The following is a 23,907-nucleotide window of genomic DNA, read 5'->3' on the forward strand; positions in this document are numbered from 1 at the left end:
CTGCCAATTATATTTCCATCTGCTCTGTACATGACAGTCAGGTTCAAGTTAAACACAGTGGAAGTCTTAACAAACTGAATTAGTTTAGTTTTGTAGTTTAAAGTATTTGTATAAGGAGGACTACAGAAAATACAAGCAGTTCTAAAAGGCTTTTGATACTTCGTATACTAATATTACAATGTTATATGATGTTTTTTGTGATTACACTTTTTGTAGGCCTACTTGTTAATTGACAGAATTAATGCTTTTATTTTTCGAGGCATAGTAAATTATTTCCGGTGTTGTTTAGGTTGGCTTAACACAGCCACTCCTGCACTCAGGAATGACAACACTGGGAAGTCAAACAGTTAAACAGCGTCTCCTACTGGTGGAAAAGCAGAACATGCCTAATATCCCATAAAAATCATCCACATCCTGATTTTACCGACAGAAAAATATATTAATAGATTAAGAAGTAGGAATGATATATACATATAGCCTATTATAAACAAGGCTATGTCAAAATTGTGACACAGTGATTATAAGATATAAAGCAATTAGGAATTAATAACGTGACAAATTTGAGATAATATAAGCTATCAGAATTATGAGGTGCGTCATGATTGTGACCAAAAAAGAAACGGTTTTAACTTCCTGTCCTATCTAGAGGCTATAGCTATGTTTGGTATTATACCACACAGACGCATTGCACCACTTATCCCATAAAAAAAGGCTATGTCCCGAGTCGACCTACCTGCATGGACCTAAAAAAAATGGAGGCGAATAAAAACCAGAGATGTTGTGACAAATTAAAAGAAACATAAACCTTATGTAACATATAAATAGAAGACATTTCCAGTTGTACTAATACTGTCATTTTGGCTTTATATGCATGAAACCAATAAGCAGTGCAGATGCCAAAGGTTTGTCCACAAGGTGTCAGCAAAACACAATTTAAAGGAGCTGCAGAGTGCACTATGGATATGCAGGAGCTGCCTGTCAAAACGAAAGGATATATTGTGTTATCTGTGTCAGTTTGAATGTTGTAGTCTACATATTATCTGTAACATCGGTATGAATCTCATACCAAACGTCTTAACCTCATTAAATATGATGCAATTACTGTGTGAATCATCATAATAATGTCTATCCCTTGCAAGGAACCACAATGATGTCAGTTCAAATGCACAGTGCATTCAAATTTATATGTGGATTATTTGATCTAAAAAAAAAATATATGTTCAGTAGAAATATCTGCTTGTATGAATATGTGTTCCTAAATATTAACACAAAATATCATCTCAGCACTGCAGATAACACGGACAAAATCGGAGAATGGATTATCATGCTTGCCTCCAGTGAACTTGTGGTGCTGGGAACCCCCTGAAACCCCCTGAAAGAGCCCCCGAAAGTCCCCGCACCCAACTTTGAGCCACCACCGCCTTAATGAAAAGACCCATTCTGCTGCATCAGTGCAGAAGGTGACAGTACAGTTGTCTAACTTAACACCCGCCTTCTCACGTTTTCAACCAATCAAACTAACCCACCTCCCACTTCCGACCAATCACAGACGAGCCTCTCCTCATTTTCTGCCCAATCAGTTTCGAGTACCGACTCCTCTTTTCACAGCCCCATTCCTGACCAATCAGGAGCGAGGCCGCCTGTGCAGAGGGCTGGGCGCGAGAATCGGCGGGATGGACAAAAATCATAACGCCAAATAGAAGTACAGACAAGTAAGATAGAAACAGCCCGGACAGCGGGTAATGAGAGTACTGTGTTAGTCTTTTATACTTTATATCGGGTTTTTGTGTTGCGATATTGACGTTTCGGAAACAAGTAACAGAAGAGATAGTGACGCTTTTCTTTAGAAAGATGTTATCGACAGTTAGTACAGCTTTCCCAAACTAAGCGTAACGTTATGGACTGTACACTAAGTTAGCTAACTGGCTAGCCGAATGCTGCTAGCTAGATGCTGCTGTGTATCAGAGGAAGCCAGCGATGACTTACAGCGATTTCTATGGATAAACATCTATTAATGTGGGATTTTAGACAGCTGCCAAACCACAGGTTCGTCTCTGAAAAGCTTCAATCATCCTATCGACTGTCATGGACAACGTGAAACCACGCAGGTGAGTGCCAGCAATAAGCACTTTGCTATCTGTTTGCCACAGCCACCAGTGCCTCTATGCAACACAAGATAACCTTAGATAGGTTTTACTATCAGTGTGCTTATAAAAGGGGCTGCAGGTCTCATCTTTGACAGCAGAGCATGTGCACCTGCAGAGTCAGACTGTAACGAGGTCAACATACAAGATTATGAATGGTAATGTTAGCTCATGAAATGCACCAGTTAGTTAATAGATATATTATATTTAATGGTTAATAACCTCTCAAACTAGCCTGAACATAGGTATGGATAGTGTAAAATACAAACAACACTATACATCCAAATGTATACCTTGCAAGTATTACTATTGTTGGAATAATACAGTATACTTTGCATGATATTATTGCCACGCATGGGAGCTCATTATCAGCTCATTGCAGCCTATTGTCAAACAGCAGTTATGTAATAGCAGCATCCCTGTAAACATTACTTAACAAAGCAGTCAAATTAGTTGTCAATAAATAAACGTTTTACCTGGTAAGATATAGTCTCTTAATCAAAGACAAACTAACACACAAAAATCTGGATCAGATCAAATGTTTCCTGTGTTTTTCTATTCTGATTTTTATCATTCTGGTCTTCTTGGAACATCTTGTTAATGCCAAGCCCCAAAGCTCTTCTTAGTTTTTCACAAACCTCAGTAGGAAAAGTACCTGAGAAAACAAGCAGATGTTGTGGTTTGTGGTTAGACTTGATAAGTTATACTGGCTTGTTAAACTGTATGACCACCAAGGCCGCAGCACATTAACTATTTACATCTAACAACAGCCAGGTGCACAATAAAAAGGGTATTTGCAATCAAGTGTTAGTTAAAAAACACAATTTGTGCAGGAACTATAAGTTAATTAACTGATTAGTTGGTCAAAATAATATGAATTGCCAACAATTTATGTAACAAGTGAGTTGTTTTAGTCGTTTATGAAGCAAAATTTAGTGATTCCAGTTTATCAGATGTGAAGATCAGTCACTATTTCCAGTTTTATCTGACTGTAAATAAATCTTTGGGTGTTTGGGTGGACAAACAAGCCATTTGAAGATGTGACATGGGGCTGTGGGAAATAGCATTGTGCTTGAACTAATAGTTGAATTGTTTAATATCTAAATTAACCCCATTCCAGGCTGCAGACTTTTTTTGGGGTTAGTGAGAGAAAGAAATCTACCAGCCACATATTTTACCAGCATTTGGCTAGTGGATGGTGCTACTTTTGTGCCCTGCCCCCTTCACATACCTCTCCTTGTGTTCACATCTGGAGAAAGATGGGCGGCTCTTTCCTCTCACAATTAGAATAGCTCAGGGTTTGACCTGGGGAATGCATGTCCTGTATTTTACAATATCCTTTGAACTGTTTATGACTGATGAAGTAAACAAACTGACGATGAATGTTTGGTACATCAGTGTCTGTTTGTTTTGCTGCCTCTGAGGTGTTCACGTGACACTAAAATGGTTCCTTTTAAAACTTTTAAAGCACATTTTAATACTACGTTGTTATTACTCCAAGTGCAAAGAGGTTATATAAGTCTGCCTGTTTTTTTGAAAACTTTTTGAACAACTGGACCGTTAGGACTTTGCCATTCCCCTGACCACACCCCAGCGCACCGCCTCCTCCATCTCAATGACACACACACACTCACACACCTCTGGAGGTGAAAGAGCCTGTTGATGTGGGATCGCCCCTTTCCTCCGGCCCACTTACTCCCCTCCTTCCTGCTCAGCTAAAGCTCCAGACTCACTTTCCCCACTTCTCTTTGCTCTGGTGAAGAAGTCAGGTCACACCAAAATTCAGTTGCCATGTTCAAATTTCCACACTGAAGACGACCTTTCATACACAGTCTGATATGAGACCCCTTTGTGTGTGGTTAAGGGCCTGCGTGATTGGCAAGATCTGCTTTACAGTAACAGCTCTCCATAACAGATAACTTAATTTCTCCTCCATTTATTAAATTCTTCTCCACAGCCACAAAGAAAGTGTTGCCCAGCAGCAGGTTTTGTGGGAACACAGAAGTACAGTGCTACCTGCCAACTTCTTGTGTCAGTAGAGAGGAATTTTGTGTTTTTGTATGCAGTCATGTACAAGTACAAGTTGTTTCTTTCTTTCCTTTATATTCTGTCAAGGTTTGTTAAAAACAGTTATCCCCTAAATCTCTAAAGTGAAAGCTCTGTTGTGCTCTTACAGTGTTGTTATGTCTCATATTGAGACCCACCAGTCTGACAAACCCATTTCTATGCAATCCATAATTATATTTTATTTATTTATTTAATTATCTGATTGTTACATTTCCGTATTGTTTATTTGAATCGACATAGTCTGTTATGAAAGCAGACTATTACATTTTGTAGTAAATTTGTATTATTTACTCTTATCCATTTCTGTATAATAACTGGCTTACCGTAGTTTCAGTGCGATGTCAGAGTCAATGCTGTAGTATCGTTTCAGTTCTTGAATAATTTTCAGACTTAATAGAAGAAGTGAATGCCTACTTAAAGCAGAGCCTATCTAATACTTGCTCTTCTTGCACCTTTCTGTACTGCTCTCCTTTACCTTGAGAACTTGCATATGCAAAGAATAGCCTTAACAAGCAGAGAGCTTTAGCCTACATGTTTGCATTTGTATAAGCATACATTTTATGACTAATCTGGATACAGCTTTACTGAGCATTTGACTACATTACGTATTGATAGAACTAAGATACTAACATTATTATTAATTATTATTGATGATTTATCCTGGCTTCAGATAAGTGGAGGAAATCTCCGCTATATGTGGGCTAATCTATACAATGTAAAATGCCATAGGCTTTTGCTAATTACGTTAGCATGTTATATTTGTTTGGAAAACATGTTTAGTATCAGACCGTTGTTTTGTCGGTGAATCTTGTGAGTTGTAATGGAGCCGAATTGTGTTACATTACCTTTGTTAAATGTTGCTGTTGTCCCTGGCTTCATATGAGTAGCGAAAAAGTCTGCTAGCTGCTAGGCTAATTTATACAATGTAAAATGCCATAGGCTTGTGCTAAAAACATTAGCATGTTGTATTTGTGGGGAAAATGTGTCCAAATAAAGACAAGTGTAATGTCTGTAAATGCTGAGTTCTAGTGAAGCTGATTTGTGCACTTGTGTTTGAAGTTGTCTCTATTAAGCCATGTTTAATGTGTGTTTAATGTGTGTTTTGGATCAGCTAAACTTTACAGCAGTTCATAGAAACCCTGACGCTGACTAGTGTTTTGGAGGTGTAACTGCAGAGTGACACAGACATGGCGTAGGCCATGTACGGCATAGACTCTGCATAGAGCTGACGCAGAAATACAGTATAACTCACACTTGAGCGCTTTCCATGCAGTTCCATACTCATCCTAGTATTCTTGCTTACATTGACCTTGTAAAGAGTTCAGTTCAGTTTTAGTTTCAGTTTTACTTTATTAGTCTGCAGGTTAAGGTCAAAGGTACAATGAAATGCACTGGATGAGAGAACAGGTCTGCGCAGCCATAAAAGCACAGTTACAGTAAAGATAATATAAGATAAAAGAAAAGTTTTGGCACAACTAACAGTTTCTTCTCTTCTTTTACTTCCCTTTCTCTGTATCCCTGCATATTTTTTTTAGCAATGATGAGGATGAAGAGCTACACTCCACAGACCCAGAGAGCAAAGAGAAGAGCAAAGATAAAAAGACCCTGTGTAAAGTAAAGTGGTCCCGAGATGAGGTAAGTTTATCAGAGGCACAAGTAAGGTTTTGGGGGGTTGTAGACTATTTGAGTGAAATGGGGACTTTGTACTGCATAAGATTTGTATTTCATCTTCTTGCAAGTAATAACGTACTTAAGTGTGTGCTTCACACATCTTAGGGGAACCCTAAAGTAGACAGTGTGTGAATGTGGATGCTGGAAGTTCCTCAGGAGGTCTCTTTTTTTCTTCTTCTCAGGATGAAAAGCTGAAAAAACTAGTAGAGCAGCATGGAACTGACTCCTGGAAACTAATCGCTAACTTTTTTCCAGTAAGTATGTAATGTGATGTCTGCATTGTGTAATACGATGCAGGCAAAACTGTTTGAATATTAACAGTAATATCTTACTGCTTTATGTCATATTGGTCTATCTCTTTCCATTCTAACACTTAATGACCATGCAAACCATTTAGTAATCTCATAATTAACATCATGGTAGGAGCAGTGACCGGAGAGGCAGATTTATATACAGCTGTCAGGAGTTGGTGTAACTGTGGTGTAATGGGGTGTTGTGCTTTGTGCGGCTGTGTCACAGGGGAGGACAGATGGCCAATGTCAGCACCGCTGGCAGAAGGTGCTCAACCCAGAGCTGGTGAAAGGACCCTGGACAAAAGAGGAGGATCAAAAGGTAAGAGGAGCTGGGAGTTTCCTGTTCTGGAGGGTAAAGTAGGCAAATGATAGGGGAGGCAGAAAGAAGCTGCAGGGACTGTCGAGAGCAGCAGAGCAACACAATACAAACACAAATGCTACAATAAGCAATGCATTTTTTACCTTCCAACTAATGAGCACATGTGCAAGCTTACTTCCCGCTAAAACCCTCTTGGCCTTAGCTTCCTTTTTTTTTTATGGAAAGTAAATGCTCCACTACGTCATCCCTAATAAAACACAGACTTTCCAAGTCACTAGAGCCAAGCCTTCTTTGTACAGAGTGAAGCTGCAGTATGTTCGCCAGCCCTGAGATGAACAATGCATTCCTTAAATGGATCACGATTCTTTGAGAATGTCAAGAATGGCATCTCATTCCTCTAAAATCTTGGCATCATCATAGAAACCGAGACCTATCAATAACAGCCTGTGTTGCCAATGGCGACGTCACAGCATTTTTCAGTCTTGACGGAGACAGTCAAACAAGCCGCGCTGCTGCTGCTGCTTCAGTCAAAGCTCTGTAAACACTGGCGCTGCTGTTGGCTCTAAATGAGAAAAATAGAATGATGTGATTTCCTTCTTTATACAAGCTTGTAGTTTGAATGAAGCCAGTTAAGGCCTTACTCCATCCTTTCCTAAAAACAGCAGAGAAAACTACCACAATATGCAGCAGTGTATATATTTTAAGTTTCTGATTTAGAAATAAAACTGTGCAATAAATGTTTCTCCACTGGTGATATTTGTGCAGGTTATTGACCTGGTGCACAAGTACGGCCCCAAGCGTTGGTCTGTGATCGCCAAGCACCTCCAGGGAAGGATTGGAAAGCAGTGCCGCGAACGGTGGCACAACCACCTCAACCCAGAGGTGAAGAAGTCTTCATGGACTCAGGAAGAGGACCGAATCATCTATGAGGCCCACAAGCGCCTTGGCAACCGCTGGGCAGAGATCTCCAAGCTTCTTCCTGGACGGTAAATATAATCTTGTGCACACATTGCACTAGCTACATGCACATTAATATGTGTTCATTCAGCAGTGCCGTTTTAAAATGAAAATGATCTCTGTACACACAAGCGCTTTAGCATAATTTCAGATTATCTCCATCAATTCAAACTGACCTGGAACACATATCACATGACCTTCATGTACACTTGGCATGTGTGTGCCGATGTAAATAGGAAGTAGATTGTCTACTCTGCTTCACTGCTTGGTTATAGAAAGTACTACGGAGATGGCGAAAAGTAAGACCAGATAATTCTTTGCTTGGACCAACAACAAGGTGCAATTGCAGTTGTTGCAATGCAAATACAGCAACATTTCAGAGTGGTACTGGCAGCATTATCTATCACCAGAGGAAGCCACGGCAATGAGACCGACATACCCACACAAGAAGGATAAAATTACAAAAGGTATGCAGACGTAGCTATAACGTTTTGGCTTGGCACTTCGTGACTGATAAGCCCCATTTAGGAAGTGAATGCGGGTGCATCAGTGTTTTCAAAAGTCTCCCTTTGTACCTGTCCAGATGAAAACTCAACCCCATAATCTAAAAACTAAAATGGGGTCAGCCATTTTAGGGGTTCCAAAACACTGGAGTAATGTGGATGCTCAGCATAAATGTAGCAATAGTTACGCTGTTTAAATAAAAAATGTATTAGTGTGGATGTAGCCTGAGTCATGCAATAGTGTAATTTGCTGAAATACTACTGATTTTTCTGCCCAACAGGACGGACAACTCCATCAAGAACCATTGGAACTCTACCATGAGGAGGAAGGTGGAGCATGAGGGGTACCTGCAAGATGGCTGCAAGAGTTTCACTTCCTCTCATGCTGGAGCAAAGAGACGCCAACACAGACCGTGTCCTCAAACTCCAACAGAGTCCCAGCACTGTGACCACAGTCCCCTGCCTATACCGGGACCCAACCAGGTCCAGTTCCCTTCCACACTCTACTCTATATGGTGTTATGATTTACTTTATTTGTTGTCTGTATTTAAATGTGGTCCTTTGTATTTTAGATGGGGGGATATCCTTATGATCCTCACAGCGGACACCTGATGGACGGTCTTCCTGATAATTCAGGCTTCATGTTGGTGAGTCTTTGTGTGTTTCATTGCATGCCAGTGGGAAAGCTTGTCACCCTCTTTATTTTCTGGACTTTCTGTAATTACCTTTGTGATCGCTAACTCTGGACTTCAAATCAAGCACTTGAATGTCCCGTTATTTTCACCTAACATTCAAAATCTTAAATGCTCCTGTAAAAATTTTGTGTGTGTAAATCTGTTTTTTGTCTGTTTATTTTTTAACTTCTTCCTTTCCTCCTGTCCTTCTCGACCTCTCCTCCCTGACGTTTGTTTATTTCAGCCATCCTGCCTGGATGATCCTGACAGAGAGCAAAGAATTAAGGAGCTTGAGCTGCTGCTTATGTCAGCAGAGAATGAAGTCCAGCGACAAGTGCAGTGCAGAGGTCAACGTGTAAGAACACACTCCGAACGTGTGTTTGCATACTTAGTCAGCATAGCCTGCGTGTGTTTGCAGCTAACATACACTGTAAAAAGTCATTTTTAATATTTTATATTATCTAATCAAACATTGAGTCTTGAAATCAAATCAAAATGAGATTAAGAGATAAAATTATCAGTTTTCTTGAATCAGGTGTTTTTTCTTCACCTCGCACTAAACACTGGTTCACAGAAAATTCTCAAATCAAGATTTTAAGACTTGAGACTAAATAGACTTTTTGCAGTGTATACATGTGAAAACATGACTGGCTCTCACGTATGCTAGCTGTAGCCTGATTTGCTGTAGTGTTGCTATAGTAACTGCCTTCCCCATCTTGCTACTCATTCAGACTGGCCTGAAGCTGTGCTTGGTAGCCGCCCCACCTACCCCCATTACCATCGTTCCAAACCTGCTCCGTCATCCCCTCTAGTCCTCACCCCCATGCCCACGCTCAGCCAGCAGTTTGAACCAAGCACTCTCCTCTGTCTCTCCTGTTCCTATTCTGTTTCTCCTGACACTGTTTTCACATTTAATTCACTCTTCTTCACTCATTCATGTCATTTGTCTTCACAGTCAGTGACTTCATACTGAATGATTGACTGGTCAAGATTGATATGTTGTAATATCACCTGTGTTCCCCACACTTTCTTAGTACCAGATAATTTTAAAACTGATCCAAATTTAGAGTAATATTATTTAACATCTACAGATCACACCATTTAAAGCTATAGTTGATAACTTTTATACAAAATAACGTTTTTATTAATATTTGCTGAAACTTCACGCAGAGAATGAGACAGATAATGTGTGAAAAAAATCATACTCCTGCCTACTTGATTGTCTTGTGGCACTTTTAATGGCATTAGAAGATGAGACAGTTGGTCCGGCAGGTGGGCGGTGCTTAGTGCTCTGTCACAACTCTCTCATTTTACAGCTAAACAGTACACTAAAATATGTTTCTGAAAACATTTGAGGTGAGAAATTTGTAATGCAGTCACAAAACTTGATTTATATTTTATCAGCGCTGGCTAGTTTGAGAGTTTAGTGGCGCACAAACAGTGATTGAGAGGATTGACAGCTGTTTGAGAGATTCCTCGGCTCTGATGGGTAGTTGTCCATGTGCTGCAGTAGATTCTAGCAAATGCTAGTACAAGTAGTAGGAAGAGGAGGAGGGGCATGATTTTTTCACAGATCATCTGCCTCATGTACAGTACCTCGTTCAGAATATAGTGACACTCTCAGCGAATATGACACAAAGTTATTTTCATAAAAGTTACCAACTGCAGCTTTAATCAGACACCACTTTGCTGCTGGAGTCAGAGTTCTAACACCCTTATTCTCTCATCCTGCCCCCTCAGAGTGCAGAGCAGTACTCATCCTGGTCCGACAGTGTGTCAGATGACACAATGACTAGAAGTAACAGCAGCCTCGAGGAGCAGGCAGAGAGAAGGCCCTGGAGGAGCCCTGAGATCCCCCAAGGACCTCCACCACAGCTTCCTGTCTCGCCCAGCAAGTTCCTGGCTGTAGAGGCCAGCACCGTGCTCTCGACCCTGCAGACCATACCGGAGTTTGCAGAAACCATGGAGCTTATTGACTCAGTGAGTAACAGAAGGAGCAGAGTGGAGAGCAAATGTATCCCTGTATGAATATTTTAAACAAAAGTCATGAATGTATTAAAGATCTTCTGTAGATGTGTTTTGCTCTGCAGGACCCTGTGGCGTGGAGTGACGTGGCCAGTTTCGACTTGTCAGAGTCAGCGACACCACCCAGGCACAACCAGGCAGGGTACACCACTCTCCTGCAAGAGCGGACGATTGACAGTTCAATGGGCTACACAGTCAACACTCCGAACGCCATTTCTGGTCGTGATAAGAGCTGTGCTCCATTTAGTCTGAGCGGCGTCACCTCCCTGACTCCTATCAACTCATCCAAACCCACCCAGTCATCCATTGGGAGGAGGAGGAGAAGAGAGAGGGGGGAACCGTCTCCTTCATGTGACAGGACCTGCTCCTCCTTCTTGGAGAATATCTCAAATTCTCCCAAGAAAACACCCACAAAGTCACTGCCATTCTCACCGTCACGAGTAAATGTTTTCTCTCTCTACACACCCTAAACCACACCCCAGCTGACTACTTCCTTGTAGAGTTGTTATACTGAGGTCGCATTAGTCATTTGGCTAATATGCCGTGTCTGTGTGTTTTCCAGTTCTGCAACATATCAGGTTCGGAGCATCTGAATCTGGAAAATCCCGCCCTCACCTCAACCCCTGTGTGTGGCCAGAGATGTCTCCTCAACACGCCGCTCCACAAAGAAACCACACCTAAGCACCAGAAAGAGAATGATGGGTAAATATATTAAACACATCCCACAAGAGCTGGTATAAAAGCCAGAAGATTGCTATGCATTGTGGGAATTTTCCGTAAGAATTTTTTAACTAGGAGTGCCCGGTGTTGAATATCTTCTGTCACCTCTCTAGTTTGCAGACCCCCAAAATCCGTAAAACTGTCATGATTCCAACCCCGCGGACGCCGACTCCCTTCAAGAACGCTTTGGCTGCCCAGGAGAAAATGCATGGGCCACTGAAGATGGAGGTGAGAGGTCAAATGTGGCTGTGTGCATTTTTTATTTACCTTTATTGTGATAACCTTTTTATTATTTTCTGCTATATATGGCTGCATGAGCTTGTGATAATAATCATGTGTATGTTTTTGTTTTTCAGCCACAGCCGTTGGCATTTCTAGAAGAGGACATTCGAGAAGTTCTGAAGCAGGAGACTGGAGCCGACATCTTTAACAGAGCAGACATCCAACCAGACTACAGAGCGTGGAAACATAATGTATGTGTAGCATGCACATGTTTTCCATCATGGAACTATACTACCTTCTCTCTGTTATTTTGGAGAAACAAATACTTTTTACTGAGCTTACTCATAGTGTGGAGTCAAAACTGTGGAGCATTTGCTGTTATTTATATCTTGGTCCTTTGATTTCAGATTGATGGCCCAGCGAGAAAGGTGCGCAAGTCTCTTGTGCTGGACCCCTGGGGAAAAGACTGCCTAAATGTCCAACTCTTTCAAGAGCAGCTTAACAATGCACAAGTAAGTCTCAATACTGGTTTAAGATAACAGCTTCAGATTCTGTAACTACATGAGAAAAATAGATAGAATCAGTAGATAACATGGATATGTGAAGAAGAAGGGCACATAGCCCTAAAAACATTCTTAGTGTCTAACAATAGTGAGGTGTGATTGTACTGGTAAACTGGTTTCTATATACAAACTGTAAATGTATTGGCTCAGAAGCCTGTAAGTGGCAGAAAAAAAGCACTTTTAGTGGACATGCCCTGAATGGTTACAGTGCACCCTGTTTTTCTGGCTGCTGGCTGCAGTGGTCTCGATCAGTACTTGTTGTGGCCATCAGTCACATAGACACAAAAACATGGGAAAATTGGGTCAAGGTTGGACAGGACCGAAGTCACCCTTTAAATTCAGCATCATCATCACTTGTATAGTTCCTTCTATGTAACTATTTCATTTATTAAATCTGTTATTTGCCAGGTGCCAGATGAAAGTTTACTGTCAGGCTCTTCATTGGTCACCTCAATCTCTGAGCAAGAAGAGTGTAGCCGTTCTTTGACTTCCGGGCGAGAGGAGACCTCACTAGTCCCTGTTCATCCTCATCGCTTTACCAGCCCTCGGATGAAGAAGCTTCTCTCCTCCCACAAAGCACCAAAACACACTGTTGTACAGGTACGTAAAGTCATTAAAGGGGACCTAGTTTGCTCATTTTCAGGTTCATACCTGTGTTTTGATTTTCTACTAGAACATGTTTACATGCTTTAATGTTCACTCTGTCTGAAACGCTCCATTTTGGCAGCTCCCCTCCCAAATAAGCCCAGTTGGCTCTAATTGGTCAGCTTTTCCGGGTCTTCTGCAACGTCATTGCAGCAGGGGAATGATTTTAATGGAGTATAGCGGCACCATTTTCCCTGAAAAATCACCTATAAAAGCTTCTGAAAACAAGCAGACATGTTCAATCAGAAATATGATCCCAAATTAGAGAGAAATTAACCACGGCAATCAAGATTAAATGTTTCCCTGATGTTAGCATGTAGCTACATGTAGCAGTTTAGTGTAGTGTATGTAAAGTAAACACTTGCAGTAGTGAAAAAGTCCATCACAAGCTGACGTTAGCTTGTCTCAAATGTAGAAAAAAAACCGATGGAAACAGCACTCGGAACAATCTGAAGCCTGAGGTTTTTGCTCACATGGATTACTTTTACGTATGTTTACCTCATTATGTGAATCTTAAGCCATGTTTAATATGAACAGCTGTCATTGTAACATGCCTTCTCTGCAGGTGAGTGATTGGGAAGCAGTGGTTTATGGGAAGACAGAGGACCAGCTGATCATGACAGAACAGGCCCGTCAGTACCTGACCCCCTACACGTCTTCTGGCTCTACCTCAAGAGCCCTTGTGCTTTAAAGACGTCCCCTTGCTGCGCAGGCAACACTACTACACCCCGTCCAACAACTAAAACCTCCACTGAACCCAGTAAGAGACAATCCAGTGAAGACAAATGATTTTAGTTTTTCTTTTGAAGCAGAAATGCACTGCCACGGACGACCACAAAAAGGCATGGCTGCTGGTTTTTAAACACATTTCAAGGTCACTGCCCAAGTAGTTTCTTGTTTATAGGTATGTATTTTCCTTTGAATATACACAACCTGGCAAAGTAAGCAGTTTTGTACAGATATGATAAGGCTAGAATGTTTTTCCTGCACTAGTCAGTAATGTTGAAAACAACCTACACATACAGTAGGCTATAGACATAGAGTGTTTATTAATAGCAGTGGCTGCTTCTGAGTTTTATATTGTTAATATATTGTTTAAATGACAAGAAAGACGTTTTATAATGTAACGCTACTCATTGTGTATCTCCTCCAGCTTGTTTTGCTAAACTGCCCTGTCGCTGTTGTCAGATAAAAAACCACGTACATGCAAAAATTCGCAGCTTTGTATTGACACCATTGTATTTTTAAAATCACACCATGGGTTTTTAACTCTCTGAGACCCACCATAGACCCCTTTTTGTCTTGTTTAGAGGAGACAGGTGAGTTTTAGGGGGAGTTTGCAGGTCAGTAGTGAATGCCACATAGAAGTGGCATAGCAGAGATCCTGAAGATTATTTGAGATGCAGCTTAGCACTGTGTGTCCAGTTTTACTAGTAATAAATCTGTTATGAACTTGTGTTTGGTTAGGCGCCTATTCCAAATGTGAAAGATTAGATTGTATAAGGGCTTAAAACATTATAATGGAAGTATATGATGTCTACTCCCATCATCGATTACGTCTTCAAAACTTTCCCAATTTATGCAATTCCGAGACTGAAGGGACCCATTATGCGTAATTTTCAAACACTATCAGCGAATATTACACATTTATTTATTCATTCAGTTTCCATAACCGCTTATCCTCTTGAGGGTCGCGGGGGGCTGGAGCCTATCGCAGCTGACACTGGGCGAGAGGCGGGGTACACCCTGGACAGGTCACCAGACTATCACAGGGCTGACACATAGAGACAGACAACCATTCACACTTATGGGTAATTTAGAGTCACCAATTAACCTGCATGTCTTTGGACTGTGGGAGGAAGCCGGAGCACCCAGAGATAACCCACACTGACACAGGGAGAACATGCAAACTCCGCCTAGAGGGGCTCCCAAACCCTAGAGTTCGAACCCCCCACCCTGTGTCCGAACCAGGTAGCCCCCTGGCCCGCATAAAGTGGGCGTGTCTTTACATGGGAGACTTGTCGGTGTCCATAGAACCCATTGTCGTCCTTGCCAAAATTTAGCCTAACATTGGAGTGTTATTTTTAGCCTCCTTCCTGACAAGTTACCACGACATGGTTGGTACCACTACAGCCTCTAAAGACAGGGAGCGCCAACACGGGTCTCAGAGGGTTACCTAGACACACACAGTCCAGAATAACCATTGCTTTGACATTACAGAAACAGAAGTGCGGTTACGTGGTTTTTTCATGACGGCAGCGTTACATTGCTGAATGCCTATCCATGGTGATGTGAACTTTTTTTGAGGATGTTAGTAAGAAACTGTCAGTATTGCACTACTGAGTTGATTTCACTGCTGAGAAAGGAGCAGTGTGTTTAAGGGCAAACTGGATAGCACTTGTGATGGTATCTTTGTTTAACAACTCGTTTCCTTTCCAAGGCCATAGTGTCCGTCGAGACATCGGTTGAATGTATTTCATTGCAATGTACATGTGTAAGAACCTCAATAATGGAAGGGTACCTTAATGTTTATTTCTGTTTGTTTTATTTATTATCTGACAGCTCTAAAGCTTAGATATTAATATAAATCGGACACCGTGAGTTTTTTTTTTTTATTTTTTTTTTAATAAGTTTAACTTTGCTGACAAAACAGCCTAAAAACCCTCACCTGCTCTAAAACAGTTCTCTTTGTAACAGAAAATGAATGGTCACCATTGCTTTGATACTGAGCAGTTTTCATATCATCAGTGTTCTACAACAAGCATTTGGCCGAGAAGGATTTAGTTTTTATTGTGAAGGCTGTAGGTTTTATTTATTTAATGTCTACTAATTTATTTATTTCTAAAAAAAAAAAAGAAAGACATTTAAGAGAAATTATTGAAGAATTTTATTGTCTTTTCTCTTTCAAAATCAGGATTGGGCTACAGTTTCATTACTCCAAGTTAGAAGAACGTGCACTGCCACTAATTTTAATTTCTCTTCCTGATCAGGCAAGATCTAGCAAATAATCATCGTGTAGTCGTATCTGTGATCTTGTAACATATAGATAGGACATTTTCTTTCTTTGATTCAAATGTGTTCTCCGCTCTTAGGTAGCAGGACTCCATCTCCGACCTCTAATCATAGACAAATTGCACTTTTTACTCATCATTTAATTTTAAATGTTTGTTCATTCTAATGATGTAGCTCTTGTCCTTATTTTTGTTTTATGGTGTGTGTTTGCGTGTTAGATGGTTGTCTCCCCGTTTTGTAACGAATGCTGACATTATGATCCTGCTGCTCGATTTTAACATGTTCTCTTCTCCTGTTCTGCTGCAGAAATGCGTGTTTAAACACACTACATCGAAGCCTTACCTTAACATTTTTATAGACAGATGGCTTTGAGCGACAACACAGCTAACACAGACCGTCCTATAACTCAGATATCCTGCTGAAACGCCCTTGAGCAAGACCCTAAACCTTTACCTGCTCGCTCATTATTTGACACTGCGTAAGAACAAAATGTAAATATGCACGGATTTGGGTGTGACTCTGAAGAAATGTACTGCACTGTGCTTCCAGCTGATTCATGTCATTTTTAACCCTTCTGAAACGTAATCTGCCGAAGGGACACTACAGCTATAAATGGTCTTCTTTGTATTATCGGCATTAGTGGGTCCAGTATTAGTTATAATCTGGATTATCCTGCATTAAGCATTTGAGTGAGAATAAGAAGGGAATCTTGTCAGGGAGATCAAGTGGAAAGATCAGGAGTGTGCAACTCTAAAACAGAAAGTAGACAAACATCCACGTGAGACGTTTGGATCTGGTGGCTGCGATGTGTCTGATCTGTATATAATTGTGTCGTTTGTTCTGTTTGTTGGTTTGACTTGTGTTTGTACATTCCATTTGTTAACATGTTTATACGTTAACAACATTTGGCCATGTAACATCATAGGTTTTGAGGGAATTAAGTACATATATACAGGATAGTAGCAGCTGTTATATACTACTGTAGTTATGCATGAGCAATACACAAGATGCTGGACTTTGCTTTAACTGACGAGGTGAATCACAGGTGTAACACTCGCTCTGTGTTTTTTTTTTTTTTTTTTTTTGTAGCATTTTCAGTTGAAATCATAACCAAGGTACCATAGAAATCCTGCCAACTGTCTTTGTAACCATGTACTTAATTTGGAAAAATAAATGCATTTGTTGCATGACATCTACAGCGTTTTGAACTCTGTTTTGAAACCAAGCCGAGCTCACCTTCTCTGCCAACTGCCCCTGTACAAATTAGAACAGGTTACATGCTATTTCCCACATAATAAAGATTTCTTATGATCCTTTGGTTTGTCTGACATGCTCACAGCAGGCGTAGCAATCTCTTGAGCTCTTGCCAAAAACAGATTCCTTTAATTTTTTTTTAAGGACACTGGAAATCCAAATCTTCCACCTTAATCCTGTCACTTGTCCATAGGTGGAGCTGACAGCCATGCAGGTGGATAGCTTGGGTGTGGGACTGACAACTGATAGAGTGGTTTAAGCTGAACCCCCCCTGTCATGTGTGTATGTATATGTTGGGATGCTGTCAACTTGGCCTGGGGTCCAGAGACACGAGCCCCCTCCATCAGAACAAGAGGCCTCTCCACAGGGTCAGCTGCTGGCCCTAAAGGGGCCCACTCACCCATGACTTAATGCCCCCGGGCTCCTTTGTCCTCGGGGCTGTTGGTTTTACAGGCCCATTCACTCAATTGCCCCCCAAAACGGAGGGAGGCAAAGGACGTGACGACTTGCCTTATGCTGAAGGAGCAGCCGTGGTGCACATGCATACAAACAATGTGCACATAAACACACGGGCGCCGCATGCACGCCATGTCCACTTAATCAATCTGTCCTCCCTTCGCTCTCGTTCTTGTACAAGAGGGTCTTTTGTTCTTGGGTGACCCGCACTTGAGTTGAAAGATGTCAGCGACCTTTTGGCATTTAATTGGTTATTGGCAGCAGCCCCTCCACCTTATGCTTCGTGCGTGTGTTTAAAGGGAGCACGTTTGAGAGTAAAGTGACTTACTGACATGTAGACACATAGATACCTGTGGCATGCAGAACGCAAAACTGAATTATATTGTCCATCTTTTTATTTGAATATGCTGTAAAACTTGACACGCCATAGTCTGCACCACCCATTTTTGGCATCCACAACAGGTCTGGTACCATTTATACATCCTCAAGCTCCATGAGTCAGTTGTTCATGGACTCAGTAAGGTGTGTGTGCGTGTTCAGTTTCATGTCTACCTAGCACACTGAAGACATGAAACAGAGCCTGCAGGCGACTGACCAAACCTCCCCTGCCTTCCTCTCTGGAGCACACGCCCGAAAGCAAGCACACAAACTCTCACACACGCGCACTGTTTGCCTTTGTGTATGCTAGACAACAGATGGCAGGCCATTATTGGGCTGACAGAGCAGTCATCTGGCAGGCACCCTGTTACCCTAACCCTCCCCCCCATCCCCCCGAAGACACCCAGCACAACACAGCATGGATAGGACACTTTTAGGCGGGAGAGTCGACAGCCCTGGGAGTGTGTGTGTGTGTGTGTCAAAATTGGACCCTGGCCTTTCCACCCTATATAGGTCACTGTTTCCACTTGTGTGTGTCAGTGTGTGAGGTAAGTCAGGCTCCAATTTTGAGCGGGCATTTGTCATGTTTTGAATGTACATGCACAGTAGATGGTTTACTTTCAAGTAATGTGACCTTATCTGAATTTGAAAAAAATATGTGAGTACTTAGCCACCACTTATACTCCCAGGAGCTGATACCTTTAAGATAAGTGGCATTTACTTCTTTTATGTGCCTCCTTTTCAGACACATATCTCATTAAGGGAAGTGCACGTTATCTTGTTTTATATCCTCTCATATGAAGTCATCGTAGGACAGAAAGTAAACATGCAATAATCTCAGTAATTCCCCTCCCTCTGTTTAAAAGTGAGAGTCACAAGCTCTAGATAACAGTAACGGCGGCAGAAAGGCCCACACAAATATTCTCCTCATGAATCAGAGTTTGCTCAGAGCACCAGTGGAGCTGTCTCTCTTTGTAACATTTACACCCTTCCCTGTGCACGACATGCCGCCCAAACCCTGGCCCCAGAGTGACTGCCTCCTACAGCCTTTATTACAAAGGATTATACAACAGTGAATATCAAACGGTGGGGGAGGAGGAGGAGTGTGTTTCCCCCACGGAGGTCAAGGCCAAGGTTAGGGATTAGGTTTGGTGTTTGTGTCCCGGGGAAGGAGGTAATCTACAGCCCACCCTATAGAGACCCCGGCTACCGGGACACGCTGGGAGGCACCACGGATGAAGAAGACAACATGCGACTTCTGAGAGCTGTTTTAGCGTTGCCCCGGCAACCGGCACAATCCCTGGTCCTTTGGCGAGGCTTTCAGCAGACCTCAATCACACTTCCTCTCGCTTGAGAGAGTTTTTTTTTTTCTCCTCCGGCACTGGTAAATAGGAGGGAGGCCCAGTGTGTTCAAAGGAAAATGAACAGGAGCTGAAGTATGAGGTAATATATGGAGGCATGTTTCCACTGAAGTAAAAATACATCAGCTAGTAAGGGTATACTGGTTTATAATCATCATAATAATTACATATTAAGCAGCAAAGTACATATATATTAACAGCTTTACATGAGCAGATGAGGTTAAGAAACATGAATGGTGGAACAAAATGTGCACAGACAATGAAAACATTCATCTTAATTATCATAGAAAAAGGCTACATCTGTTGAGCATCTTATTGCTTCACTGAACTCCTGTTTCTTTACACATATGATTGCAAAGATTATATAGTTATTATACATTCAAAGCTAAGCCTGGCATGTCATGTTGCCATGCTGGAAAAACAGGGCAGAAATAGCAGCTGCTCAGCTCCCTACATTCAAACATGTTGCACTTGTGGCAACACCCCCATCAGTGATGTCACACCAGGCATAGTCCATTGAATGTAATGGGAAAAACATCCTGCTGTGACATCGCTGATTAAGTTTGCACACTCCCAATTCGACCCCCCGATTCTAGAAATGCAGCCAAGTCAAGAATACCTGGTATGGAAATGAGCACCAGCCCATATCAGCATATTCAAGACCTGTCTTTTTACATTTCAGAGGTTCCTCCATTCACACACGTACTACCCCCACCAAAGTGAACTCGGCTCAGCCACCCAGGACAAAGAGGAGGGCCTCTTAGTCGCCCTCGAAGGCCCCGTTTGTAGCTCCCTGGCATTCACTCTTTTTCCGGCACTTGGACAAGATCCTGTGGAGCAGGCTCGGGGATCGGTGTGTCTGAGGTTGGGAGGCCACGGGCTGAGGCACAGGGTTCTGGGGCCTCCGCACCAGGAAGGGGCCCTCGCTCTCGCCTTGGCCCCCATCCAGCCCCGCTCCTCCTCCTCCAACTCCTCTGCTCCCCCTCCTGAGTGCCTGCCGAATGTGTCCACTGGGGGACAAAGAGGAAATAACAAACACAAAGGCCCTGTTTATTCCTCATGACCCAAATTCCACCGCTAGCAGACAAGACAGGCACGGAGCTGTACAGAGGGCTCTGTGTGGTGTGTGTGTGTTTATGTGAGTGAGTGAGCAAGGTTCAGTGGCAGGCTGTCAAAAATAAATGCCCCCTACTGTCAAATAAACTGCAGGGGGGGACACAGTATCCTATCAGACAACTTGTGCTACACTGATTATAGCTTTGACGAAAAGTTATTTGACGAACAATCGTAGATATTTTCATAACATTTTGATTTTAGCGGTCAAACATTTTCGTATCATTTAGGATGGAAAACGAAAAGGTCTTTCCCTCCTGCTCCTCTTTAATGAGATGCATTGCAGTGAGAGGGGATTGACTAGATAGTGTGTGTGTGTGTGTGCGTGTGTGTGTGTTCAGCGGGGTTAGTAATCAGTGTGCTTTGTTATCTAATGAGGGACGAGGGGGGCCACCTGTTCAGGGGCGCTGGGCGGAGAGCAGTGAGATGGGATTTGGGGATGGGGGATGTGTGCGGGTTCGCTGGTACAACAGCTGCTGGGTGTTTGCTTGATGTGTGTGCATGCACTCGTCGAGGGGGATGTGTGTGTGTGTGTTTGTTGTTGCTGCCGTATGTGTTGAACACTTACTTTCCATGTCTGCTGCGTACACCTGAGTCGTTGTCCCAGGCCGAGCTCCTCAGAGATATACTCCTTCGCAGGGCTTTTGGAGGAAGATTCACCTGAGAGGGAACCATTGAGTGTGTTTGAGTTAAAACTGTTGTGCAGATGTTCTGAAATAAACGGTACACTTCCTCTGGTATCTTCTCTTATCCACTATTTTCACCCAAAATCACAGTGACAGCTCAGATTCCTTTGATTTTATCTTGCTGTTATTTCTCTACTTAGACAGTAGCAGTGCAGAAATGGAAATTTATTTGTATGGTTTGATTGCAGGACAGAACATTTTTAACCAATTCTATATCAAAACACAAATTAAATGATGTTTGGAAAAAAGTAACTATACTTATATTTACTATATTCACACAAAAAAACATTGCCACTTAATTTACTTACTTACTGCCCTAAATGCATACTGGCATGTGGTAAGCTTGTTTATCAAAGTGTACCTACTAGTCTACGTGTCTGACAACATGATGGAGAGGATCCCTACAGAGTTAGACCTCTTTATTTAAAAGAAAGATCCTTTTCTGTTAGACTAGAAACAGCCCCAGAGTCGCTGTTGTCAAAACACCAGACTCCATTCAAATAAACAGTAATTTAAGCATGTATAGAATCAGCATATTTTCACATCTAACTGGGTGAATTAAGGGTTTATTTAAACCAAACCATAGTTGTTGATTGTTGAAACAGTGGAAAGATGAACCAACATGGCTTTTGTGAGTTTTAATTTGTTTCTGTCGACTTTGAATGATGTGTGTTTTACAGTGATAAAATTGCTGTTTTTTTAAATGGAATCTGGTTAGCTTGCCGATGATGATTTTAGGGGCTGTTCCTGGTTAAATAAAAGGATCTTACTGTTTGACAAAAAGGTCTATCTTTGTAGGGATCCTTTCAGACACTTATGGCAATAATCTGAGCCTGTCAGTAGCAAAAACAAGCACTTTCGGTGGGCGTAAACTGACGGTGCATAATTGCCCCAAGTGGTTACATTGCAGCCTGTTTTGTAGATGCTGGCTGCGGAGCTCTTGCTCAGTACTCGACCAAGTTCAAAAACTCTTGTTCTGATGGTCACTTAAACACAAAAATATGGGAAAAGGAGCCAAACTGAAAAATACTTAAGTTACCCTTTAAAGCCGCTATTCAAAATATGAAGTATTTCTTCATAACTTTTAAGGGGTATTAAAAAGAGAATGTTTAAAAGTGAAATAGCTTTCTGCTCCAGGTTATAATGCAGGCTTTTTAAATTTAATTTTGATTCTCAGGCCAAAGCTGAAGTGACCTAATGACACCACTGTGACATCATCAGGTTATTTTATCAGACTTCCTTATGTATTATTTATTAAAAGTTATCACTCTGAAACTAGCTCCGCAAAACAACACTGAAAGAAATATCTCGGTTAAAATATGTTCTGACTTTGGCAGAAAATAATGTGTCCGAGTACAATCCCAGTGCTCACGAAGAAGCTGATTGAGAAACAAAATGTTTCATGGTGATTAAAAACCTACACTTCTGTGGAGAAACAGAACAGGAAGTGCAATCTGCCTTGTGACATTAAGCAGCAGCAACAACACCATCCAGTAATGCTGCATTGCTGAGCACATTCATCGGGCAGCCAACCAACCTGGCTCAGCTCCATCACACAGGAGGCGGGGAAGTAGCCCTGCTGGCCGTCCTGCAGCCGCCCAAACCACCTCTCCTCCTCATGTTTGGACAGCACCAGGATGACGTCACCAGGGGACAGTTCCAGCTCATCTGGCCAGTGGGGCCTGTAGCTGTGCACCACTACCATCTAATGGACAAAGGGAGAGCTACATCCAGTTATTCTGACTTTGCATTTATAATGTAATCTAAAACTGAATTTAAATAAGGTGCAGTTTGATGCTTTTCCTTTTTGTTGCACTGATTAAAGCTGCAGTTACTGTCTGTGTCGCTCTCTGCAGTCTACAGGTCAGACTCAGTGAATGGAGAGGATTATGTGTCAGAGATTAACGGGCGGTGCAGTTAAATAGAAACCCTAAATCTGGGTCTACTCTTCATTATCTGTTCCTCCTAAATATGGTCCGTGTTTGTCGAAGGAATTAGATTAATCAAACACATAATGGAGGCACAGGAAATTGACCAACTTTACATAACATCAATGTCATCTCATATCAATTTTACTTAGAAAACAGTAAGTTTTGATTCATGTATCTGCTGTTTAAGATTCACATGATGTTGAATTAACAACCAGCAGCCAATGCTACATTATCATCAGTGCATATTAGATGCATAATTGAATGGTTTAACTTGCCTTTTCAGCTTCTGCTCTGTATCGATACCTCCCTGTGAGAGGGAAAATGAATCAGCAAAAATGTTATATGCAAATGTACATAAGCATTTCTTCACATAAATGCACCTACATAAGTATCTCTGTAACCATGTCCTTCAGTAAATGAGTAAACAAACAAGCTACCCCCATTATTTATTAATCATCTGGCACTGATATCCCATCTTGCTCTCCCTAACAATGACAAAATGATGTCACACTTCACTGCAGACATGATTCCACTCACCTTGAGGAGCAAGGACAGTGGTGAAGACTTCAAAGTGCTCATTGCTGTGCATGTAGATACGCTGCATCTTGAAGATACACTGACACTTGCACACTGACCGAAGCTCCTGCACTCCTCTCTGCTCTACCTTCAGATAAATGCAGCTGACTAATCCGCTGCAGCACTGACTGGAGCTGGACACAAGCAACAACACGTCCTTCCTGGGGAATAACACACACACAAACATGCACAGCACAAGACTGCGGACAAATCAGATATCAGTGTTTGGAAGAAAAGTGTTTGATTATTACAGTAATAGCTGGGTTTTAAATCTTTAAGAGTAAATGTCAGCAAATACAGATCTGTTTTTAATATTCAGTAGTCTTCAACTCAGAGT

The 23,907-nt window shown here is 41.8% G+C and overlaps 2 protein-coding genes across 4 annotated transcripts; one reads left to right on the forward strand and one right to left on the reverse strand.

Moving 5' to 3' along the window:
- Positions 1-1,694: 1,694 nt before the first annotated feature.
- Positions 1,695-17,324, forward strand: mybl1 (v-myb avian myeloblastosis viral oncogene homolog-like 1). 3 transcript variants are annotated; one of them, XM_050057267.1, is made up of 16 exons: positions 1,695-2,108; positions 5,747-5,846; positions 6,065-6,136; positions 6,402-6,494; positions 7,260-7,480; positions 8,236-8,437; positions 8,527-8,601; positions 8,873-8,983; positions 10,369-10,608; positions 10,701-11,093; positions 11,216-11,355; positions 11,487-11,601; positions 11,730-11,846; positions 12,003-12,107; positions 12,567-12,758; positions 13,369-17,324. In XM_050057267.1, exons 1-16 carry the CDS (start codon positions 2,086-2,088, stop codon positions 13,492-13,494), a joined length of 2,325 nt encoding a protein of 774 aa, XP_049913224.1. In that variant the 5' UTR covers positions 1,695-2,085; the 3' UTR covers positions 13,495-17,324. The 3 variants fall into 3 exon arrangements, with proteins under 3 accessions (XP_049913224.1, XP_049913225.1, XP_049913226.1); XM_050057268.1 differs by having other exon boundaries at positions 10,719-11,093; XM_050057269.1 differs by lacking the exon at positions 8,873-8,983.
- Positions 17,325-19,413: 2,089 nt separating this feature from the next.
- si:dkey-97a13.12 (caskin-2) lies at positions 19,414-23,661 on the reverse strand. The gene is made up of 5 exons (XM_050056933.1): positions 23,532-23,661; positions 23,270-23,301; positions 22,601-22,768; positions 20,946-21,037; positions 19,414-20,274 (listed from the first exon to the last, which is right to left on the reverse strand). Exons 1-5 carry the CDS (start codon positions 23,596-23,598, stop codon positions 20,025-20,027), a joined length of 609 nt encoding a protein of 202 aa, XP_049912890.1. The 5' UTR covers positions 23,599-23,661; the 3' UTR covers positions 19,414-20,024.
- Positions 23,662-23,907: the final 246 nt, after the last annotated feature.

This window comes from Epinephelus moara, chromosome 11 (assembly GCF_006386435.1).
Source record: "Epinephelus moara isolate mb chromosome 11, YSFRI_EMoa_1.0, whole genome shotgun sequence".
Taxonomy (NCBI): domain Eukaryota; kingdom Metazoa; phylum Chordata; class Actinopteri; order Perciformes; family Serranidae; genus Epinephelus; species Epinephelus moara.

Coding starts and splice junctions, on each gene's coding strand:
- mybl1 (XM_050057267.1), top strand. CDS start 2,086: ATGGACAACGTGAAACCACGCAG. Junction 11,356..11,486: donor CACCAGAAAGAGAATGATGG/GTAAATATATTA, acceptor TCACCTCTCTAG/TTTGCAGACCCCCAAAATCC. Junction 12,759..13,368: donor CAAAACACACTGTTGTACAG/GTACGTAAAGTC, acceptor CCTTCTCTGCAG/GTGAGTGATTGGGAAGCAGT.
- si:dkey-97a13.12 (XM_050056933.1), bottom strand. CDS start 23,598: ATGCAGCGTATCTACATGCACAGCAATGAGCACTTTGAAGTCTTCACC. Junction 22,769..23,269: donor ACAGAGCAGAAGCTGAAAAG/GCAAGTTAAACC, acceptor TTTGTCCATTAG/ATGGTAGTGGTGCACAGCTA. Junction 21,038..22,600: donor GTGTGATGGAGCTGAGCCAG/GTTGGTTGGCTG, acceptor GTTCCCTCTCAG/GTGAATCTTCCTCCAAAAGC.